The 24817-nt window shown below is 34.6% G+C and overlaps 4 protein-coding genes across 4 annotated transcripts; 3 read left to right on the top strand and 1 right to left on the bottom strand.

Moving 5' to 3' along the window:
* The first annotated feature begins 453 nt into the window (after positions 1-453).
* Positions 454-1077, top strand: LOC108219545 (uncharacterized mitochondrial protein AtMg00810-like). Its single transcript, XM_017393046.1, has 2 exons — positions 454-637; positions 692-1077. The coding sequence occupies exons 1-2, from the start codon at positions 454-456 to the stop codon at positions 1075-1077; spliced, it is 570 nt and encodes a 189-aa protein (XP_017248535.1).
* A 13559-nt stretch (positions 1078-14636) lies between these two features.
* On the bottom strand, positions 14637-16130 carry LOC108219537 (uncharacterized). The gene has a single exon (XM_017393034.2). It carries the CDS (start codon positions 16128-16130, stop codon positions 14637-14639), a length of 1494 nt encoding a protein of 497 aa, XP_017248523.2.
* Positions 16131-18741: 2611 nt separating this feature from the next.
* On the top strand, positions 18742-20421 carry LOC108205217 (cold-regulated 413 plasma membrane protein 1). The gene is made up of 4 exons (XM_017375081.2): positions 18742-19022; positions 19611-19718; positions 19806-19876; positions 19978-20421. Exons 1-4 carry the CDS (start codon positions 18844-18846, stop codon positions 20229-20231), a joined length of 612 nt encoding a protein of 203 aa, XP_017230570.1. The 5' UTR covers positions 18742-18843; the 3' UTR covers positions 20232-20421.
* A 3292-nt stretch (positions 20422-23713) lies between these two features.
* LOC108219527 (uncharacterized) lies at positions 23714-24151 on the top strand. Its single transcript, XM_017393022.1, has one exon. The coding sequence runs from the start codon at positions 23714-23716 to the stop codon at positions 24149-24151; it is 438 nt and encodes a 145-aa protein (XP_017248511.1).
* The last annotated feature ends 666 nt before the right edge of the window (positions 24152-24817 follow it).

Raw genomic sequence — 24817 nt, forward strand, 5'->3', positions numbered from 1 at the left:
ATCTCTTTCTTCACTTGCTTTTGTGTCATCCTTGTCTAGTGTTTTCATTCCACATACTTGGCAGGATTCTTTATGTGATCCTAAGTGGAAAGATGCCATGACAGAAATGGCACTTGGGACTTAACTTATCTTCCCGCGGAAAGGAGGGTAGTAGGATGCAGATGGGTGTTCACTGTGAAACAAAAATCAATTGGGATGACTGATAGGTTCAAAGAAAGGCTTGTGGCAAAAGGGTATAACAGTTGGATGTCAAAAACGCATTCTCACATGGAGACCTAAAAGAAGAGGTCTGAACATTCCACTTGGATTTTATACAGCAGCAAATCTTGGGAATGTATGCAAGTTAAAGAAGAGTATTTATAGATTGAGACAATCTCCAAGAGTCTGGTTTGGCAAATTTCAGAGAGCAATAATAAAATTTGGCTACAAGAGAAGGGTAGTTCGGATAACACAATGTTTGTAAAAAGAAGAGGTGAAAAGTTCACAATATTGATTGTTTATGTCGATGATATTGTGATAACTAGCAACGACACATATGAGATTGCAGATGTTAAACAGAGACTTGCTTCTGAATTTGAGATGAAAGAGCTGGGAAAACTACAGTATTTTCTTGGTATTGAAGTCTCTAGATATTCGGGTAGTATCTTTCTTTCTCAATAAAAGTATACACTTGACCTTTTAAATGAAACAGGTTTGTTAGGATATAGACCTGCAGATTCTCCAATAGAAGCAAATCATAAGCTGTGTGGAGATGTTGGTGGCATTGACGATAGACTTCAGTATCAAAGATTAGTTGGACGGCTCATCTACCTCTCACACACAAGACCAGATATAGAATATACAGTGGGAGTTGTGAGTAGATACATGCATGATCCTAGTCAGCCTCATTTGGACGAACTTTATATCATATTAAGGTATCTAAAAGTTGCTCCTGAAAAGGAAGTGATGTTTACTAAAAACAATCATCTCGGGGTTGAGAGTTATACTGATGATGTAGATTGGACTGGATGTCTAGATGATAGACGTTCCACTTCAGGATATTGTACATTTTTTGCAGGAAACTTAGATACTTGGTGAAGTAAGAAGCAACCGTATTTGTATTTTCTAGTGCCGGAGCAGAGGACAGAGCTATGGCTCGAGGTGTATGAGAACAACTATGGATTAGACTGCTCTTGACAGAACTAGGACTTGCATTAGCTACTCCAATGAAGCTGCATTGTGATAACAAAGCACCATTGCCATTGCACATGATCTAGTTCAACATGATCGAACTAAACATATTGAGATTGATCGACACTTTATCAAAGAAGAGATCAATAATGATATCATTAGTATTCAATTTCAAGATCAGAAGATCAAATAGTTGATGTCTTAACTAAAGGTTTATGTAGAAATGTGCTTCATCATCTTATTTGCAAGTTGGGCATGAGTGATATATATGAATCAACTGATATGTATGGATCAACTTGAGGGGGAGTGTTAAGATGATGTAATCATCATGAGGTTAACAGTCTTATGTCAGTGTAGGGTTTACTGTTCGATACTTTGGGGCTAAGTATTAATCCCTATAGGAGTACAACCTCCTCATCTTGTAATAAAAAATTGATATATACAAAAACACACCATGCCTCCATCCCCCTGTTTTATATACTACAACACACATATTCACACATTTTTATTATCTTCTGTTGGCTAATCCACACACTAATTTGTGACATAAGTAGGTGGTCTCTGCCACGTCTTATCAACAACACTACATCCTTATCTTTCCATAGATAACTTGTTAGGTCCAGATACGATTGTAGAAGGGGGGGTTGAATACAATCGTCACAAAATAATCGCGGCGGAATAATCTGATTGGAGTTTAACTTGTTAATCAGATTTAAATTAATTAATATAACAATTTTTGAGTCGTTATATAATTAATATGTTTCGTTTTAATGTCCACTACTTCGTAGAATAAATTTGACAGGAAGTATTCTAACTTAGCGGATTAAAACAACCGAGTGATCAAAGCACAGAAAACTGTGGATATAACAATAGCAAGTTACTAACAACTTGGAAGTTTACAAAGCTTTGAACAAGAACAAATGAAGAGGTTGAAGCCATATAGATAGGCAACCATTGAACTAGTATGACAAAGCTAGGCATGACAATCCTAGGAAGTGCTATGACAAACTAACAAAGTGCTATGATAATTACATTAATAGGTATGACAATCTAATACATTGTCATGGCACAAATGGTAAGGTATGACAATCTAAAGGATTGTCATACCATAAAACCATCGGTATGACATACTGACCTTGGCCACCAAGTTAAGGAGTGACATGACAATCATTTGGATTGTCATGCCTACTGATCTCGGTATGACAATCTTTGATTGTCATGCCTTGAACAGTCGGTATGACAATCTGTTGTATTGTCATGCCTTCTGATCTTGGTATGACAATCTTTGATTGTCATGCCTGGATCAGTCGGTATGACAATCAAATTGATTGTCATGCCAACTGCCAAAACGCACATATCAGGGTGCAGTATGATAATCTAATTGATTGTCATGTCGTGCCCAAAAACAATAAAACAATAGATTTTCTTTATATAATTAATTCAATAATTATTCACTTAATTATATTAATTATATAAATTCATAAATTAAATTAATTCAAATGTGAATCAATTTAATAAATAAATTATATAACTCATATAATTATTTTGAGATGTGAAATAATTAATTAAATAATTATATAGTGAATTTCCTTCAGCAGCAGGTCTTCTGACTTCCTTTAAAAGATCTGATTCTTTGTCTTGATTGAACGACCACCTATTGTTGATGCAGACTATTTAATCTGAGTAGCTGACACACAAATGTACTGTCTGGTTCATCTATATCTAGCTGAATCAAATATTCTTTATCCATTAAACATTTGAGAAGTGGCTTGTTCGTCGAGTCTTTGTCTTTGTAGTTCTTCTTCATAAGTAGAAATAGTTTGGAATCTTCTGAATAAATAAAGTATTAAAACTTTATACCTTCTGGACTTCTGGACGTGCTACAAAATATTATTTGTACACTGAGGCTTGAACATGTCAATGAACTTCTTTCAGTGGTGTGCAGCAGCATCCTGAAATTCTTCAGACATATGATTTTAATAAATCACTTGACGTTCTTCGTACGGATTCCTTCAATAGTGCTTGCTATTTACTTTCTTTCTTATCAGAGTTGAGTTGATACTCTTAAATACAAATAGGCTTAACATATGCCTTTCATAACTCAACATGATGGGGGACTCGATCTCGCGTAAAATATGGAGAGTGGTAGCAGCTATAGCTCTTTGGAACACATGGCTAGCTCAAAATGACGCATTATTCTCTCAAACATGGCAATCTCATGAAAACATTGAGGAGCTGATCAGAGCTCGAGTGACTGCTCTGGGTAAGGTTTTCAAATCAATTTGTTTTGGTAATGACCCTATGTGGCGAATAAACCCGTTAGGAGCAATTAAAGTTTATTACAGTAAATTATCATGTGATTACTTGAACACAAGATTTAATTCTTTTGATCTGGTTGGTGGTGTTGACGAGGCTTGGGGAAAATCTAATGTTGATGAGGCTGCAGGGGCCATTCGTGGGTATGTTAGAAATAGCAAGTAAGTATTGTTTATGTATTTTCAGGGCCAAGCAACGTAAACAATATAGTCGAGGCAAAAATCGAGGCCATCTTACATGTCATTAGATTGGTCCTGGCAAAAAAGTTAAACCACCAAAGAATATTGATTTGATCAGGCTCCTGGCAAGCAATTGAAAGCATTCGAGGAGGGCTGTCAACTTATATCCCAGTGAAGGACTGGATCAAGGATTTAAAAGATATGGTCGACCACATTTTCTTTCTCAACTATGTGCAATCGTGAATTAATTGAAAATTGAGATATTTTGGCTATTTTGGTCTTGAGAAGAGGTTGGTTTGCAGATTATTGGGCCTTGTAAATGAAATGGTTTCTCCTGTACTAGGATCTAACAAGTAAAACGGCACTAGGGCTATTTAATTCTTTTTATAGCTGCAATAAATGAGGTGGTGTAAGCTCCGTTCAAAGCTACTTACCAAGGTCTAACCTTATCAATATTATGTACTTTCTTTAGACAAACTTCTTGTATTGCTGTTTAATTTAATCCCCGAAGCCAGGCAACACTATGATTCTTTATATCTACTGCCTCAAGACTTTCCTGTCAATTCTCTTTTGTTCTCACTTTTCTTAAAAAAGAGATGTGGCATGGAGGGCTCCAAAAATAGGTACTGTGAAGATAAACAAGCAGTATGTCAGCTTGGAGAATCATCCTCCAAATGAGCACAACAACGGGGTGGGTGTCATCATCCGTGATCACCGTGAAAGGCAAATTTAGGGAGCTTCAAGACAATGCTTGGTCTCTCTAAACAGCAAAGTACATTGTGGGGTATACAGGTAGGTATAACACATGCTTATAACAAAGGCTTTGATAGAATGGAGGTGGATACGATGAACATAAAGGTTTTTGATATAATCGATTTCCAGTACGTCATCCTTGTCCCTAGAGCTTTCTCACATGTCGTTACTCAATTAAACACTAGACATTCAAAGTATTACGAGGCAGGGAAGACTGAATGTCACATCGTTGTTATTCCTGCCTTGATGAATGGCCCTGCTGATTATTTGGCCAGGTATGGAATGCGTTCCATGGAGAGTTTTGAAGAAACTACAAGCAACTTCGCTGACCTTCAGACCTACTTGGAGAGTGACATGCGTAGAGCTGTTCCAGACTTCCTTCTTGCTACTGGATCAGCTTTTGGTCAAGAAGAAGTCATAGATGCAGATCCTCCAGACATTCCAGAACTAATATGTTAAATGCAGTTGTATCTATTTTAGTTTGTTGTAGTATAATTAGTTTTTAGGCTTGTTAGTGTCTAAGGTATAGGCGCATGATGAACTACCAGTGCTATTCTCAGTCCAGTTCTATTCTCAGTGTTTGCAATATGGTCTCAGCTAGGGTTGTTTTCAACCTGAGAGATTTCCACCTTTGTTTGCTGCAATATTCTCCTATTATAATGCCTGTTTCTCTTAGAAAAAATAACTTTGCGTAGCGTGGTAATATCATTGTTTCTTATTGTTAAGCAACAATGTATAATGATATGGGTCATCTTCCACTTAGAACCATTAGCTTAAGAACCCTTAGAACTTTCCAGTATTAATTAGGGTTCTGCAGCAGAACTTCACATGCAAAAAGTTTCATGTTTATGTATTATATTTTAGAATTATTTTTGAACACATACAACGATTCATAAAAAATGTATTTAAATTTAGATCCTGAAAATCTATTTAAAATCTAGGGTTCCACAGCAGAAACTTAGTGGTTCCAAGGTTCTATTTTAAATATTAGTTCTCTCCTCAGCGCGAAATAATATAGTTTAGCTATAATCAATAACTTATATAAAGTAGATGCGAGGGGCGTGTAGGTGGCGCCTCTTACATCGCTTTGGTTAAGCACCAACCTGTAATATTGAAATAATATATTTTAGCTTTGTTTGTTGTAACTAAGTTTAAATATATAATTTGATCTGAATTCGAAGAATTATAATTCAATTAAATCATACTTTTAATTTTGATTATTTTATAATTCCCAAAAAAGTTTCATAATTTCATAAAAATGATATCAAAAAATGATCAAAATGTTGATTCATATACTCCATCATTTCTTAACATTTCTTTTTCACTACTCGACACGCACTTTAATGCGCTTGTAGAACATAGTTCTTTAACTTTTTTTTAAAAAAAATTTCCTGAATAAAAATTTAGACATTAAATTTTTATTCAGAAAAAGAAATTTTCTAAAAAAAGTTATAGAACTATATTTTTTAGGCGCTTTAAACTGCGTGCCACACCCCTGTATCCCAATGTTAAGAATTGAGAGGGACGTAGGGAGTAATCTACTAGACCTGCAATAAATATTTTAAAAATGTTTATAATCATAATTTTAGAAGAAACCTAGTCTTTGTATACCTAATTATTCTCGGCATAAAAAAGAATTAAATATTTCATCCGGCGGTGGGTCGATCTTCTTATTTGAAAGTCAATTAAGATGGAAGAATTTTATCACCTATACTTATATTTCGTTTAGCAGGTTGTGTTGAAGATGATGAGCAGTGGAAGAGCTTTGGAGGATGCTCGAACCAGACCAAATGAGGGTGGGCCTTATCTGAAACAAGTTCTTGCAGATTTTTCCAACACATAATCAGACATACTCATTATTTTAAGCTCTCACTTTCTGTGCATCTCAATCAATAACAGCTAATATATCCAATTATCCACAAGTCGGTAGGATGGAAATGATCTCCTATATGCAATCCTAGCATAAGGCAGTATACTTCTCCAGCCAAGCAGATGATGAGATGAAGACCACTACTTCATGTTACAAAGATTGGAAATCAAACTTAATCGGTTGAGTTGGTGATTTAGTATTAATCCAAAAAATGAATCGGATTGAAAATCAGATCTATTTTAATATTAAAATATTATTAATATTTAGATATAATTATATTAATCATTTATTAACAAATATATATTAACCACATCATACAATTCTATAATTTGTTTCATATTTAAAGTTATAAAATATTTTAATTTTAACAAATTATTATATATACTTCGATTAAAAAAATTTATAAAAATTAATCAGATTTTGATAATCGCATCAATAGGGCACATTGTAGGAAATTAATCTGGAATTATTCGATTAAATTATGGATTTTTAGAAAACTGCTCGTAAGTCTGCATATGTTTGGTGCCTCTTATTCTGTTCTGGAAAATGTCATTTACTGAGGTTTTTCTTGTTCCCAGTTTTACTATCATCTACTTAGTTTATGATTTGTGCCCAACACTGAATTATGTGAATTTTTTTGAATTTATCGTTTATTAGAGTTATAATATTTTTAATATACTAATATAAACTATTATCGTTTGGATATAAAATTTATTACGCAGTAACATATTGATATTTAATCCTATTTTAAATTTTACTTTTTTAAACAAATATTATTGTCAACATACATGATTTTATTTTAGAATAATTCTTTTTTTAATAAGTTATTATATTATTTTATGATTCTAATTAGATGAAAAAAAATCCCAACACCAACATATATAAATTGGCTCAAAGCAGGGGTGGACGCGGATCCGCTTAGCCGGGTTAGGAGTGAAAACACGACCCAACCCATTTAATTCGGTTTATAAAAATTCTAACTCGCACTAACCTAAATATATATTTTTAACTCAACCCTATTATTCATATATTAGGTTGGATTGTGTTGTTTTGGGTTGCATTTAAATCTTATTACGGTTCGGTTTTGAGATCAGAATACAAAATTAAAATCTATTATTAACCTGTGAATATTGAAAACTTGACGTAAATTTTGAAATTGAATTTTTTTTGACAAGAGAGCATGACCGAAAGATGACCAGAATAAAAATAATAAATGATCGAATATAAAATTCAAAATGAGGATGAGTTGTAGGAAGTGTATTCTAAATGTTCAAAAGATTATCAATTAACTACTATTTAATCGACTATTATTTAAAAGATTATATTCACATCATACCACCGTTATGATTTAAGCAACAAAGCTCATATATAAATGACAAGTCCCTAATTAATCATTTTGGATATACAAATACAGTAACTTTTGTACCTGGAATGATATTGTTGTTGTGTATTTTAAATTTAAGCGAAATTTATATCTATAAAATATATGTATTTATCAACTTTACAAACTAAATATTAATATATAATTTATATAGTATAACGGGTTGTGTTGGGTTAGATCAATGTTGAAATTTTTTAAAACTTGACCCAAACCAACCTATACGAGTTAAAAAAACGAACCTATTAAAACTTCGGTTTTGAATGGTTCGGGTTGATCGGGTTAAAAAAGGGTGGTTTGGGGTGGTTTTACGTGTTATTCGGGTTTTTATTCACCGCTAGCTCAAAGGGTATTCATTTTTTAGTACAACTTAATTTTTTTTAAATAAGTAACTGTTTAAAACATCTGATATGTAATATTATATGTAATACTAAATGGAATTATCATAAATCTAACGTTGATAGTTATTTGACACTAATATTGAATTGTAACAAAGATTTTAAGTTAAATAAATTCAAAACTAAATTGTTATTAAACTTTTTTGACAAAGTCTTGTGAGCCCATTTATTATCAAGATTAGCAAATTTTTGTGTGGAATGGGAATTTCATTCCCTCCGCTTCCATTAGATTATCTTTTCCCATACCTCTCATTTTTATTCCTGATCTTCATTCCCACCAACCATACAAACACACACTACTAGAAAAACGTCAATAAACATCGGTTAAACACCGATGTCTATGAAAAACAAAAAACGATGTCTTTGTGGGCGATGTTAAAGATCCCCCCATTTAACATCGGTTTTAAACCGATGTAAAAGATGACAATGACATCGTTTTTTAAGTTGGAAACTGATATCTATCTCTTGATGTTAAATTTCTAATGCACATCTATTATTTATATATTATTATAATATGATATTTTTATCAATTTAAAGATATGCAAGACAAGCAAAAATCTTCTATTTACATAGTAAACTGATGTTACTAATATATCTCACATCGATTTAAGAAATAAACCGATGTTAGTAGATCCTTTAACATCGTTTCTTGACCTGGAACTGATGGCTCAGTAGAATGCATTGATGTCTATCAAATTAATAACATCATTTCCTTTTATACGCCGTTGTGTAAAATCGGTTACACTGATGTTGATTACCTGCTTTTAAAATCGGTTGCTTTTTAAAACATGATGTCCCTAAACCTGCTTTTAAAATCGGTTGCTTTTTAAAACATGATGTCTGATTACCTGCTTTTAAAATCAGTTGCTTTTTAAAAAATGATGTCTGATTACCTGCTTTTAAAATCGGTTGCTTTGTAAGAAATGATGTCTGATAACCTGCTTTTTTATGCAAATTTTAAAAACAGAGCTGCCAAAAAATTACCAAAAGCAAAATACTACAAATCAAACAACCAAATTAACATCCAAACAATCTCCAAATATATACCAATTGTCATTCTCCTAACCAACTTCTACTACACATCCAAACATCCACCAACATCCATCCAAATTAACATCCACCATAGCATCCAAAAATCAACAACACCAATATATCCCAACAGTACTAAACCATCAAACATCAACTACTACTACTACTTGACATTAATTGATCCATGATTTTTAAGTTCTAACTGTACTAGCTAGCTACGATATCCGAAAACATTCAAGCGAAATATATAGAGCTGTTTTTTAGATTGTAAGACAACTACCGGTCACCAACAGCTACATGATGGATTGGATATAATCAAGCGTCTCATAGCGAACGACGTCAAGCTCCTCCCTTGTATAGGTCTTTCGACTCTTTAAAGCCCACTGGAACACAAATAAACCTATGTCATTCCTTAACCAACTGAAAAACTTATATACTACAAAATTGAGTACCGTAAAAGATTAAATACTGCTGCCCTATAATTGAGTACTGAAAAACTTATAAACCTTATCTAGCAGCTTCATCTCCTCGTCCGCAACTAAATCTTTCATATAACGCATGACCACATATCCACATTCTGTACCGCCTGGTTGTTTAGGGCAGCCCTATACATTCCAAAAAAATTTTAATGACACTAGGCATTTCACAAAAAATGAAAAATAACAGATCAAATAAATACTCACTAGAAGGTTTTTAACTTTGGGATTCTTGTTTACCCGTCCTTCCTGGGCATTAAAAGACCTCACTGCTCTGTAAAATGTATAATTAAAAAATACAATGTCAAATCAAGAAATTACTCATTACATTATATATATTATTATAAATTGAAGTAAAAAATTACCGCATTAAAGCCTTTTCAAGGTCCTGGGGATGTGGATGATGAGGCAATGGATTAAGGATGAAAATTTCTGACTCCCAAAACACAATCAATATCCAATGTAAACTGTTTTCATTATATATAAACTAATGTGAAAATTTAAACTGTTTTCATTATAATATCTAATATTATAATTAATTTACCAACAACTATATATATATGACTAATCAAGGCAATACAATATTGTAAAACAGGACGCATAAAAAAGAGACGTACTTGTAGTTAAAAGGCAAAAAGTTCATTCGAAGAACTCCGTCTTTGAGCCTTTGCACAACATAATCATTAAATTTATCATTGAGCTTGTACGTGGACGGATGAAGAAAAGAAAACATCGCTGACAAATCTCTACTCGGCATATCCCGAAACAATGAATACAAATACCTAAAAATACAAACAAAAAATTATATTTGGTGAAGAAATATCATTACTATATAAAATTAGACCAGATTCGAAAAGAATATAAAAAAGAAGCTTACCCCATGTATGTTGATATAGCAGACTGTCCAATCATTTTAAACTCTAGCAATGCAAGTACATTCTCTTCAAGTAGATAAATCGTTCGTTCAATTCCAAAGATTTCAAAATCACATGGAACCGGTATTGAGTTTCCACTTTCCTTCATGACTGTCGATGCAAATTTGTACAACACCCTCACAGAATTAAATGCTTTATGTACTCTCTGTACCTCACTCATCTTCCGCACCTTTTTAATTTTCTGTAAATAAACATTTAAGCATAGAAGCCGTATTATTACTAAAGTGCAAATTTGAAAACAATATAATATTACATGTATATTATAATATATACTTCAGAACCAGTACTTGTATATTATAATATATACCTCAAAACCAGTACATGTATATTATAATATATACCTCAGAATTTAAACTGTTTATTTAAATTATATACCTCAGAACCAGTACTGGAGATGTAGCTGATCATGTCTTTGGGCCATGCTAAATGAGAACCGATGACTTGGTGGACGGTTTCTATATCACCAATTACAGGAACAGGCACCAAAGCATCGCCCTGGATGCTTTCGTCCACACCAACACGAAAAAATCCTGGTTGTAGAGGCACTCCATGAACCAATGTACTCAATCCATCTTCCTCATCAAAAACAACACCAAAAGCTACCTTATTATCGATGTTGTCCACTGCCAGTTCACATTTGCGAGGACCCTAGTTTAAAATTATACATCAAAATAGACACATTACATTACCATTACAAACAATTTAATTATATTCGACATTATCAAACAAATGAATCAAGTAAACACTGTAACTGTATACCTTTTGTTCCGGAGGACCAGGAGGAGGAATAATAACCAAATCAGCACCCTTTTTATCCTCATTGGTCATCAATTCATCTGCCATCAATTTTTTTGCAACTTCCAGCTTTTTGGTCTTTTGTTCTTGTTCTTGTTCTTGTTCTTTCACCCCTGGACAACTTGCTTTCTCGGAATTTTGATGAATTGGTGAATTTTGATTGCCCCAAGCAATCAGAGCTTTAAACTCAGCAATTTGCAACTCAAGATTATGAAATTGCTCTTTAGTAATGTGATTCCTCAACTTTTTCGGTAAGTCGAAGTACAAAGTTGGAGATATGAAGTTTCCAACCCCACGAACCCTTCCCGCATGCTTGGGAGTTTCCAATACAGTGGTGAGCACATCATTAGTTCCATCCGGCATGAATTCGCCATTTTACTGCTTTTCAAGTAACGAATCCTGTTAAAAAAATGAAATTAATTAGGCATGCTATTGAAAATGAAAGAAGTAGAAAATTAGAAGTCTTACAATTTGTTGAAATTTCTTTTCCAGTTTTGGGCTAATATTCCCATCCTTTGGCATACAGGCATTTTTCCACATAATTGCCCTATCTGGCCTTTCAGCAGGCTCCGACCTCCCCGACCGTATCTATAAAAAAATTTAACACATTCATACAAATAGAAATGTGAATACTATAATTTAAATGATACGACTCTTTCTTCTTCTTCCAATCCGATGTATCCTTTTCTTGACACTCGGTGTGGATATTTCTGTTTTCTCACTCTCTCACTCTGTTTTCTATTCTCTTCCTGTATACAAACATATCTTGTTAATTACTAACAAGTAATGCAATTTTACTAACAAGTAATACAAACAAATTTTTAGTAACAAGTAAAGCACACCTGCTAATCTTTTGTGACTCTAACTGCAACGAATCGTCTCCATGCTTTCTTACCGACAAAAGCATATTGTTTTGGTGACTTCTGTAGCTTCTTCTTCTGTCCAACATAAGGCAGCACATATTCCGCTGTCAATTTAGCCTTGAAATTTCTCCATTTTGCGCCTGCCGACTGTAGAATCCTCTTCCGACTTTCAGGAATCAGCTCAAATGTATCCTGAAGCACAAATTTAACAAGTTCAGACAGTACAAATTCTATAAATAAAAACCATGACAGTACAAATTGTAACTGATATACCTCAAGATCATTCCATATTTTCTCTTTTAATTCAGGGTCAACCTTTGGCCAACTTGGAATGTCGATTGGCACCATTGTCCTTGCTAGCATGCCTATATAAGACTGCAGTTTGTGCCGTTCGTCTCCAACTAGAACTGCAAATCAATTGAACTGTAAATTCAATTTCTCTCCCTTCGCTTTCTTCATCACCACTTTGTGCATAGCACAAATACCTCGTGTTGCTCCAGATGACCTGCTTTTTTTAGATTGTGTACTACTTTCTGTGGGTTATGGAGCTGTCTGACGGGAAACAATGGTGTCCGCTGGAGTAACCGGGTCAGGCTCTGGTATACATGGATTCTCTTCCAGGAGAGCTGGGGATTCATTTATGTGCTTCTCATCCAAGGGTTCTTTAGACTGTTCTTTAGCTATCTTCCCTTTCTTTACCATATTTCCTGCATTCACCAAATGGAGTGGGAATATATAAGAGATACAATCAAAATAAATTGAAATAAGGCTATAAACAGTGAAAACTACTTAACAAACTATAATAAACATCATTAAATTAACCAAATGGAGTAGGAATAAGAGATACAATTACCAATGACTACACGTAATTTAAGACAATACTATTTCCACACAAAAAGATTCAGTTTTATATTTATTCCCGTAAAACTACTTAACATGCAATAATAAAACTCCAAGTCTACCACAACAAGTTCATAACAATCCATAACAAGTTTGCAACAAGATATGATCAAAAGTAGCTGATAAATATATTTTGCATAAAGATATTTCTAGACTTAAAAGCTGATAAATAAACTTCTTCAGGAATTTTAAGCCTCTAATCACTTCTTCAGCCAGATTCCCTCGCCATCCTTTCTTTTATTGCCAACATTAGACTCTTCGTCGTCATCAACACCAACATCAACTATGGGGATGTTAGAGCAGAATGGGGGGTTCTCCAAGATCGTATCTCCAAGATCATCATCATTGTAGATCTCGTGATAATCTCTGTTCGTTGAGGTCAATACGACTGACCATTTAGAATCAACGGGATCTTCCACGTAGAAAACTTGTTTCACTTGATGCACAGACACATATTTGTCATTCTTGTGGCCTTGTCGACTAAGGTCCACAAGTGTGAAGCCAAGTTCATCAGCCTTGACGCCTCTGTCACGGTCAGCCCATTTGCACAAGAACAATGGGGCTTTAAATGAGTGGTAATTTAGTTCCCAAATTTCTTCAATCCTCCCATAAAATGTCATATCACTTTCTACGGGATTTAAATCCTTAGCACTCGAAACTTGGACAGTTTTAGCAACTAAGAGACTCCACTATTTTGAACAACCCTAGCATTGTCTCGTTCCTCTGTAAAGTATCGGATCCCGTCAACTAAATACCCATCAAAAGTTAAAACATTAAATGATGGTTTGCCTGCAAGCCACCTTATCGTTTCTGAAACACCTTCGACTTTCTCATTTAATTCAATAATAACATTATTCTGAAACCAATCAGCAAACAACCTATTATGCTCCCCAATCATCCACTGAATATACTTTTTCTTTCCTTCATAAACTTTTTCAAGCAACTCCTTATGCATCCTTCGAAAATGCATAAATTAGTTAGTTACAAACTAAAATAATGCTTCAATTCTTATAGAATAAATCAAGAAAAATGGCTTACTTAATATATGGAAACACTTCACTGTTGTTTAAGAGGACGTGTAAATGCGCCTCATCTCGTTCTTTCTCTTCAACAGATTTTATTGTTGCAGCCGATAGTGGACCAGAAAGTTTGCCTTGGTCCTTCGGCAGACCAGCAGTTGTGAAACTATTTCTAGAGAACTCTGCACAGAATTCTACAGATTCTTCTTTCAAGTATGCTTCGGCTATACAGCCTTCCAGAAAATAACGGTTTCGCACATAACTTTTCAACACTTTATTAAAACGCTCAAATGGGTACATCTATCTATAGAAAACCGGTCCACATAAACGTAATTCCCTGACTAGGTGCACTATTAGATGTATCATTATATCGAAAAAAGAGGGGGGAAATATTTTCTCGAGCTCACATAAGGTTAACACCACATCGGCTTGCAATTTATCAAGTTTTGACACGTCAACAATTTTGTTGCACATAGTGTTGAAAAAGAAGCAAAGCCTTATTATGCTAACTTAAACATTCTTCGGAAGCACCGAACGAATAGCTACAGGGAGTAATTATTGAAGAAGTACATGGCAGTCATGAGACTTCATCCCAAATATCTTTAAATCTGCCATGGATACACAATTTCTGATGTTTGAGGAATGCCCATATGGCAGCTTCATTGATGATAGTGACTTCAACACTTTTCTTTTTTCTGCTTTTGTTAGAGTAAAACAGGAAGGAGGCAGATAAGTTTTTTTGACTCCTTGTTCTGGAGCTAAATCAGTCCTAACCCCCATGTCCATCATATCAAGACGAGACGCCTCGCTATCTTTGTACTTGAACTTTAAATTCAATAACGTCCCAATAAGACTATCACACACATTTTTCTCCACTTGCATAATATCAAGGCAGTGACGAACATAATGGAATTTCCAGTATTCAAACTCAAAAAATACAGAGTTCTTATTCCAAGCACAATCCACCTTCTTCGACTTCCTTACTTCCTTTCCAAAAGAAAACTTAATGTTTTCTTGTTGTTCTAACACCTCTTGTCCAGAAAGGGGTGGCCTGGGCTGCCCAAACTCTTGTTGACCGTTAAAGGCTACTTCATTCTTCCTGTATGGATGATGTCTAGGTAAATACCGACGATGACCTTGGTAACATATTTTCCTACTATAAGGCAAGTAGTTAGCAACAGTATCACCACCACACACTAGACAACCCAAATAACCCTTGTTGACACAGCCAGACAAATTACCATATGCCGGGAAATCATTAATCATCCATAACAAAGCAGCCCTTAAAGTGAAAAAAGATTTTGTGAAGGCATCATATACATTCGGTTCACCTTCTTCCCAAAGCTTTTTCAAATCATCAACTAACGGTTGTAAGAACACATCAATGTTGTTACCTGGTTCATGTGGACCGAAGACTAATATAGTTAACATCATAAATTTCCTCTTCATACATAACCACGGAGGAAGATTATATGTTACCAATACTACCGGCCAACAAGAATAACGATTGGTCAGCCCATTGTTATGTGGGTTGATACCATCAACCGCCAAAGCTAGTCGAAGATTTCTTGGCTCACTTCCGAAGGCAGGCCACCTGTAATCGATATTCCGCCAAGAAGGTGAGTCGGCAGGATGGCGCATCTGTCCATCCTGAATTCTTTGGTTGGTGGAATGCCATGTCAACAACTCAGCTGTCGAAGAAGATTTAAACATCCGTTTAAATCTTGGAATGACCGGAAAGTACCACATAACTTTTGCCAGGACTTTATACCGTTCTCTACCATCCTTACCCACCTTCCAGCGAGAAAGCTTGCACTTTGGACACTCCAAAGTAGTCTCATATACACCCCTGTATAGAACACATTCATTGGGACACGCGTGGAATTTTGTATACTCGAGGCCTAAATTCGAAAGAGTTTTTTTTGCTTCGTATGAGTTAACAGGTAATGTATTATCCTGAGGTAGGAATGAGCCAACTGTCGAGAGCAAATCATTGAATGCGCTATCACTAACACCATATCTCGCTTTCCAATTCTGTAATTTCAACATTGAATCTAATTTTGTGCAGTCGCTGCCCTCAAATAAAGGTTGTTGAGCATCGGAAACAAACCTCTAAAAATCATGCGAGTATTTATCGTAGTCATCACCCCCCGAATTATCCCCCGGATTACGATATGCTGCTTCACAAACTGCAGCAGCTTCTGAAGCACCAGCAGCCACCGCTTCCGATGCAGCAACCGCTTCCGATGCAGCTTCAAAGGCTGTAAGAAATGCATCTGCATTATGCTCCTCTTCCTGAGGGGGCAGTGTTCTACCGGCAAACGAAATACCAGCCTTGCCTCCGTACCAAATCCAATCAATATACCCGAGACTGAAACCGTTTTCGTAAAGATGACCCCTTATTATTTTTACCGGAAATTTCTTGAAATTAACACATTTGTAGCAGGGGCAAGGTATTTTTTTAGGATTTTTACAGTTTTGCTCTGCGCAAATCAAAAACTTTCAACCCCAACTTCATACTCCAACGAATCCCTCTCTTTTGAAATCCAATCTTTCTCCATATTTATAGGATAACCTATTTCCTACCTAATTTTCATATCAAATATTTAAAAACAAGCAACGTACAATCACAAAAGCATGGTCATATATATATATATATATATATATATATATATATATATATATACACACACATAGAAATGCAACTATATATTATATAGTATTAAACAATATAATATATATTATAATATACATGTACTAGTCAGGTTACCCAATTTAGAGCAACAAAAATGAAAACATCATACTAACAACAATACTCAATTCAAACTTAGATTAACATAAAAACATGAAATTATGCTCAATAAAATTACTACTAACAACAATAATATGCTAAACATCATATAATTACATCTGAACTGCAACATGAGAAATTTAAAAATTAGGACATGCTCTGTAACATGCACAATAAGAACAATCACTCATCCAATTACAAATTTAAAAATTAGGGTTTCGAACTGAAACCCCATGATTCTAAAATTAGGGTTTAGAATTTACCCAATTCAAGCTTTAACCTCCAAATTAGCTCTAAACTCCAACTTGAACTCCGACTTGGGCTCCGACGACCCTTTAACCTTCAACTTAGCTCTAAACTCTAACCCTTTAACCCGACGACGACTTGAATTTCCGACTGGAACTTTGACGGAGAGAGAGCTACAGAGACAGCCCAGAGAGAGAGAGAGAGCAGCTCGACCAGAGTGATAGCGCAGTGAGAGAGGCGAGAGAGTGAGCAGCTAGACCAGAGTGAAAGAGTGAGAGAGGGGAGAGAGGAGAGTGACGAGGGAGTAGAGTGTTTTTGTGTTTATGTTTTAAGTTTTATGTTTTATGTTTTAAGTTTTATATTTTATGTTTTTTATTATAATTTGTATATATTTTTAATTACAAGATGGACATTGAAAAAAAAATAGCGGGGGTGGGAAATTTTGCTAAAGCAAAAAACAAGGGGGAAGTTTTAAGAGGGAATGAATTATTTGGCTAAGGGGGGAAAACGGGGGAAGGCGCGCTTGTTAATTTTTTAAAATAGACTTATAACATCGGTTTGACTAAAACACCGATGTTTATATTAACAAAAGACATTGGTCGTTAAAAACCGATGTGGGAAACACCTTTTGCATCAGCTGCAAGAGCAACCGATGTCTAAGAGGCGATGTCTATTCTACTTTTTCTAGTAGTGACAGTCTAAAATGATCTTAGTACTCATTTGTTTTGAGCTTAATGTAGTTGAATGGGTTCCGGCTTATCGATTAACGTAAGTTAAGATTGTTTAGCTATCATATTTAATATCCTGAAACGTTCATATATTACTGACTTGCTCATCCTAAAATCGGTGAAAGAATCATTCGGTATGCATATCCTGCTGTATGTCAGTTGTCAACTGTGAATTTTATAAAATTTGTATATTTTATTGTTTGCTACATTTGATATATATATGTTAGATTTTATCCCAAATTTTATTTGTAATAAACTAAAAATAATATAATCTTTCAAAAAAAATTAAAAATAATATAATAATAATTAATATAATTTTTTCCTTTATAATTATTTCTGAATAATAATATGTGTAATATTTTTTATATATATGTTTAAATAGGTTTTCATCTTATTTAAAATCAAGTGATATATATATATATATATATATATATATATATATATATATATATATATAATTCAAATTTGGATAAAAAAATATTAACAAATTATCATATTTATAAAATATTATTCACACATTTCAAATATTATTAATCAAACAATATTATTCATTCAGGAGATGATTCATTCATTAAAATTATTCAAATATATTAATCATTCAATTCAGATTTGCCAAATGACCATTTAATCAGCAAATTACTCTTTTAATTGCAAGAATAGCAATTATTTAATATATTACTCATATAATCTTATTAAATAAATAAGTCGGTAAACAATATCTTGAAAGTTGAGTCATATTTAGATCCGGATCAGACGAAGGTGCACGTGGCACCACTGAAATCACAAAAATCTAAACAACTTTAAAATTCTTTGTTCCTGAGCCACATGCCTGTACACGTCGACAACATACCTGTCATAGATAAATAATGAATACAGCTCACTGATATGGCATATGTGCAAAAACCGCAAGTATTTAATATTCAACTGCATCACGATATAGTAGTACTAGCATTTATCAAGCACACAGATAACAAAAATTGACCAGGAGCTCTGAAAAATGTGGAAGGGTAGTTTTCTCAAAATGAAAACTGATACGGCGGCTAATTCAGTGCTGAGTTCTGATTTTAAAGAACTTGGACAAGTGGCTAAGAGACTCGCTGATGATGCCATCAGACTTGGTGGCACTGGTGGATTTTTTACTACTACTCTTGCATGGATCGCTTCTTTTGCAGCTATGTAAGATCACTAACACTTTACTTAAAGTTACTGACACACACACACAAGTGCATCAGGAACTAGAAAATTTTAGTTGTGCTTATATGAGGTTGTTTGCCTGGCTTTAAGTCATTCCTGGATTTAAACCGAAAAATGTTTATTCGTGGAATAAGTTAGAAGTCGGCTTAAAGTTAGAAATAAAACAGAAATTGACTGACTAAAGTCAGAAGTTAGTTTGAGATATTTTTTTCGGTGACTTAAAGTCATAAAGCGTTAAGCTCAGCCAAACGAGATATATGTCAAGTTCGAGCTTTTTACTGTCAAGTTCGTTCGGATCGAGTCTGAGTCTAAAAGGAATCGAGTTAGCTATGCGATCTGGTATGAGTTTTTGAGCTTAACATGTTTTTAGTGTACTTAATTCTATTTTTATTGTTGTTGATTTAAATAAGAAAGATCTTATTTGTGTACTTCTTTGAATTGAAGAAGGATAGGCAGTCATTTACAGTTCGATTGTTAGAATCTTTATCATTTGTATACTATAATGTGATACTATCATTCTTGTGGCAATAATTTCGAAGTTATTATACTAATCGTAGAATTAAATTGTAGTTATCTGTTGATCCTGGATAAAACCAACTGGAGAACCAAGATTCTAACGGCACTTCTAGTTCCTTACATCTTCTTGACTCTTCCTTCAATTATCTTTGACTTGCTCAGGTAATTATCCTTCGATTTTCTTTGAATTGTCATTTATGTTCTTTGGTCAGATGTGTTATATATACACTTAATTGCTTTGAATTGCAGGGGAGAAATCGGCAAATGGATTGCTTTTGTCGCTGTGATAATGCGTCTGTTCTTCCCTCAAAACATCAAGAGTATGATCCTACCTAAAAAGAAATGCACAGCATTCGTTTATAAAGTAGTTTGTGTTTGCAGCCCCTTGGTTTGCTGATAATTCCTATAATTTTGATTGCAGGTTATCTAGAATTGCCAGGCGCGATGATCCTTATCTGTGTAGTGGCACCTAGCCTGGTTTCCGACTACATAAGGAACAGCTGGATTGGCGTAGCCATATGTCTTGGTATTGGATGTTACTTGCTGCAGGAACACATACGAGCCTCTGGAGGGTTTAGGAATTCATTTACAAAGAGCAATGGGATTTCAAATTCAGTCGGGATTGTTCTTTTGGTGGTGTATCCAGTCTGGGCTCTGCTATTTATATTATTTTAGATGTTATATTGCATCTGCTTGCGAGTCCTTTAAATCTTCTGTACTTATGATCACACAGTTGTGTGCAACTCTGCCTTTATTTCAGTTGATCTTTTAGTTTGTCTCCAGTTTTGTGTTGCTGGTGATTGTCACTGTTATTTGCTTGAGCGTAATAATAAATTAACAGCTAAAGCTGGTTTCAGTTTGAAAATTTTGCTTTAGTTTTTCGCTACTCATTCCTACATTGGGTACTGCAAGTCAATAATGATCTGCAGAAATCAGCATAATTAGGATTCAAGGACAAAATGATTTTTACTCCACTAGTTCTTTAATTGCTCTAACTTTTTTCATCATTTCCAATTATTACATTGGAGGGTTCCTCTTCTACCACCATCAGGCGAGCATCGCTTGCAGAAACCTCCGCACTTATCACCATCAGGTGAGCATTGTTTTGCATGAACGCACCAACACGTTCATTGGAGCAGGAGTTTTGTCACATATTTGTAGTTGTAGAAATTCTGAGCAGGTAACTGGTATCTATACTCAGAACTGGTAGAGATATCTTTAGCAGAGCAAATAACCCTCCAAAACAGTTTATGATTCTTACCCTTGTTTTCTACACTAAAATATATTATGAACCTGTGAGAATGGTAATTGGACTACCACAGCCATGCCCTCAGGCTGCACATACAATATGTTCTTCCTTTTTACGAGCTGCATTTTCTTTGGAATCTCAAATTAAATCTTTCATGAGAAACATGTTTCACTGTGATTGATTATTGATAAATTTGTTATCCCTGATTTTTTGATTTATTCTTACCCTTATTTAGATTATGTAAAGAACTGGCAAATTGTTTTCTGGTAATATGATTGTTCTTGGTCTTTTTTGTGATTCAGTTCATATTTTGAAGATTCTCAGAATAAATTTATAGTAGATCACTAGTTAGTTATTCCTACTTATCTTTTTGAATTGTTGAGGTATTTTCTGAGTTGAGCAAAATGGTTATGGAATGCGTTTAAAATTCTTAATGGAGAGGTTAAGGAATTCAAGAAATTGCATCTAGAATGTCTGCACTGAAGTAATTGTGAGTACAACTACAACATAGTACTGCATAGTCTGATAGTTGATTTTGCCGTTTATCAGCTAGTTACCATATTACCAGTGTACCACTCATTTTCATTACAATCCTATTTCATTCAAGATTTAAATTGGAACTGAACTTATAATGATGTCTTCTATGACTGAATTAACTTCTTCACATTTCCACCTTGCAATGCTCTTGCAGAGAATGAAGATGGAAGTGGTCTGGAGGTGTCCACCTTGTATTCAAGTTTCAGATGCTTTATTTCAGAATTTCCACTTTGTACTATGTATTCAAGACTTCAAGTTGATTCATTTGTATTATATTTTTAAGTTGTGAACCTGCAATCAGCACATGTAATGTGATTTAATTTTATTTCCAGGGAATTTCATTGTAATCGGTCCTGTTGGGTGGTCAGGGCACGACACGGGATTCGAGTCATATCGGTATATCCAAAATTAAATTGAGTCATGTTAGGGTAAGATACATGGATCAGTTAAATTTTCAGATCGAGTTCAGGTTGAGTCAAAAATGCAACCTGAATTTTCAGACCAAACACAAACCCGAAACTGCCTGCCCTGTAGACCAGGCAATTGTGTCGTGTCGTGTACTTTCGTGTCGTGTACTATGGATATGAGAGATGAGAAAAAGGTACTATACAAGACTCCTGTTTGAGAGAACAATTGCTGTTAGCAAAGCTGGCATAGTCGTTGGCCAGCTAGATTATATAATCCTCATGTCCCGTTTGGTACTACTTGTAAGTTGTAACTTGCACTTGCACCCACAGTTGTTCAATGTGCATGCTCCTTCCAGAGTGATATAAATATTTCAAGGTTCACGTGAACTCGTTCTTTTGCACAACTCATTCCCGATCTTCAAATTCCTATTTTAAACTAAAATTTTGATGAATTTCCTGTTACTAAATAAAAGAGAAGTCTGTTATAGTATATAAAAACAATCAAACAGTATTTTTCAATACATAAGTTTCCTGTGGGAAGAAGAAAAATTGAAGAATGGAAGTGAGGATTTTTCATCAACGATCTCTTGATCTCTACGGCATGTTAAAATTTTAAAACCTTTTCTCTTTAGAGTCTAAAATGAATTGCTAATTATATAATTGATTGCTCGTATTCTTGTATTCACATAAAAAAAATTATTAGATATTATGTCTCTTGGGTCCTGTTCTCTGACAACTGGTTGTCAGGAACAGATTATATAACACACACTTCTGAGGCGTCGGATCTATATTTCAAAGTTTTAGATTAAAACTTTTCCTTTTTAAGTATCTGTTATAATTTTCTGTGGATAGGAATTTTTCCTTTCCGCGTAAAATTTTTTCCTTTAAAAGTTCCTATCCGCGGAAAATTATAGCGGATACCTGGAAAAAAAAGTTTCAATACAGACCATTCAAATACAAATCTGATGGTAATGGAGTTAGATAAGGCCTCCTCCCTGACAACCAATTGTCAGGGACCAAAACCCATGTCTCTTAGTCTAAAAAAAAGTGCAGATAAATTAGAACAATAACTGAATGTTAGAAATCCGAACCTTATATTGGATACTTCCATGAACGAAGCTATTGTTGTCCTTAGTGTCCGTCCATCCTAAAAATGCCAACACGACGAAACCGTATAGAAATTTCACCGTTGTATCGATCATGTGCATTACCATATGCTGCCATTGTAATTGCCGCTCTATGCTTTGTCCTTTATTGTTATCCACTCTTTCTCTTCTGTCCCTTCTGTTATGCAAGACCCAAATGCGCGTTTCTTCATTTTTAATAGTTTTTGAAGTTTCATGCTACTAAAATAAGGCCTATTCATAATTTGCTGTATAACTTAAAATTTGATGGCACACGAGTAGAAGAAGCCTGTTGAGTAGCGAGCTAAGAGAATCTACTTGTTCCCATGACTTCTCATTCAAAGGATTCCACTAACTATGTGTGTATAATGTGATTTGATGATCGAATTTTTTAATATTTTTGTAGGCATTTGCTTATTATTAACCGAACAAATTGTAAATTGATGATCGAATTTTTTCCCTTTATCATTTTGGTCGTTGAAATTTTAAATTTGTAATAAGATCACTGGACATTATCCTTGACATTATTTAAAAATAATAACAATATCTACCAATCATATTACAAATTTGATATTCGGGTCATCAAAGTATGAAATAGTGTTCAAGTTTGATCACAACTCTCTAACTTACTCGTATAATTTTTATGCGGACGTAGTATGTACTATATAATATACTGCCATTTTTGCAGATTTAGATCCCAGTCAGAGCATGCCATACAGGCAACAGCTGCATGTTCTTCCTATATAAGCCACAATCTTATTCTACAAGATCATTCATTTCTGATCTCCATTCTCTAATAAATTAATCTTAGTGATGGGCAACTTGTGTTGTTCTACCATAATGAGAAAAAGTGAAGTACTGAACTGGCCTTCCACAGCAAAGGTAATTCACATGAATGGGAGGCTCCAGGAATTGAGAGTGTCCATAAAAGCTACCCACATTCTGTCTCAACATCCAGACTCCTTCCTTTGCAGCTCAGAGTCCATGTACATTGGTTCACATCCACCTAAAATTCCACCTGATCAACAACTACAGCTTGGTCATATATACTTTCTCATTCCAACCTCAAGATTACATGTACCGCTTTCTTTACAAGATTTGTGCTCACTGGCTGTCAGGGCTAGCACAGCATTGCAGACAAAGAGTCTCAAAATAGTCCCAATGACCGGACACGGACACTTAGTGGCTAAGTCCAAGCGCAGCAGCAACCCTTTGGCTGCATTTGAAATTGTCGGAAAGAAATCTTTGGTGGCTGGCTCATGGAAGCCGGAGAATTGAAATCCATGATTGATCACCACTGACACTGGTAAATATCCCAACATTTTTGGGCTGATCTATATTCTAATGATGCATAGTGACAAGATTGTTCCTACATTTGATTTCTTGGGCATTTCCAACCATTTATATAGCATAAATGTTTAGATTTTCTTTTAGTATATGGGGCTTTTGATGTATCTACTGATAATAAATACTCTGATTTTCATTGTTTTTTTGAAATTTAACTTACCCTCTGTAAAATTGGTCTCAATACCTATATGTCTACGAAGACAGTTTCTTCATAATCAATCTTCGGGAAGCAACTGCTGTAGCCAACAAACACAAAAAAGCACTTGTAAATTAATACGAAATCACTTTACAGGGACCACAAGATTCATCAGAGATCAAACCAAGAATATTAATGATGCAAGACAACAAAAATGGTATGAAAAGAGGACAAATTCACAACTAAACTAATACATTACACCGGCTCTGATCTTCCAGAAGTTGTTATTAAACGGGATGTGCTATGGTAGAATGGAGTTACCATCGTATACACATCCGTAATTCACATTAGGTGTCGGATCAACCAGCTTGACTGGAATTTCGGCTCCTTCTTTGACAAGGCATTGAGCACTGAACCATTGGTATCTTCCCTTCCGCACCTTGCCTCTGAACAACAACCGA

This window comes from Daucus carota, chromosome 1 (assembly GCF_001625215.2).
Source record: "Daucus carota subsp. sativus chromosome 1, DH1 v3.0, whole genome shotgun sequence".
NCBI lineage: Eukaryota > Viridiplantae > Streptophyta > Magnoliopsida > Apiales > Apiaceae > Daucus > Daucus carota.

Coding starts and splice junctions, on each gene's coding strand:
- LOC108219545 (XM_017393046.1), top strand. CDS start 454: ATGTTTGTAAAAAGAAGAGGTGAAAAGTTCACAATATTGATTGTTTAT. Junction 638..691: donor TGAAGTCTCTAGATATTCGG/GTAGTATCTTTC, acceptor TAAATGAAACAG/GTTTGTTAGGATATAGACCT.
- LOC108219537 (XM_017393034.2), bottom strand. CDS start 16,130: ATGTTGAAATTACAGAATTGGAAAGCGAGATATGGTGTTAGTGATAGC.
- LOC108205217 (XM_017375081.2), top strand. CDS start 18,844: ATGTGGAAGGGTAGTTTTCTCAAAATGAAAACTGATACGGCGGCTAAT. Junction 19,023..19,610: donor ATCGCTTCTTTTGCAGCTAT/GTAAGATCACTA, acceptor ATTAAATTGTAG/TTATCTGTTGATCCTGGATA. Junction 19,719..19,805: donor ATTATCTTTGACTTGCTCAG/GTAATTATCCTT, acceptor TTTGAATTGCAG/GGGAGAAATCGGCAAATGGA.
- LOC108219527 (XM_017393022.1), top strand. CDS start 23,714: ATGAGAAAAAGTGAAGTACTGAACTGGCCTTCCACAGCAAAGGTAATT.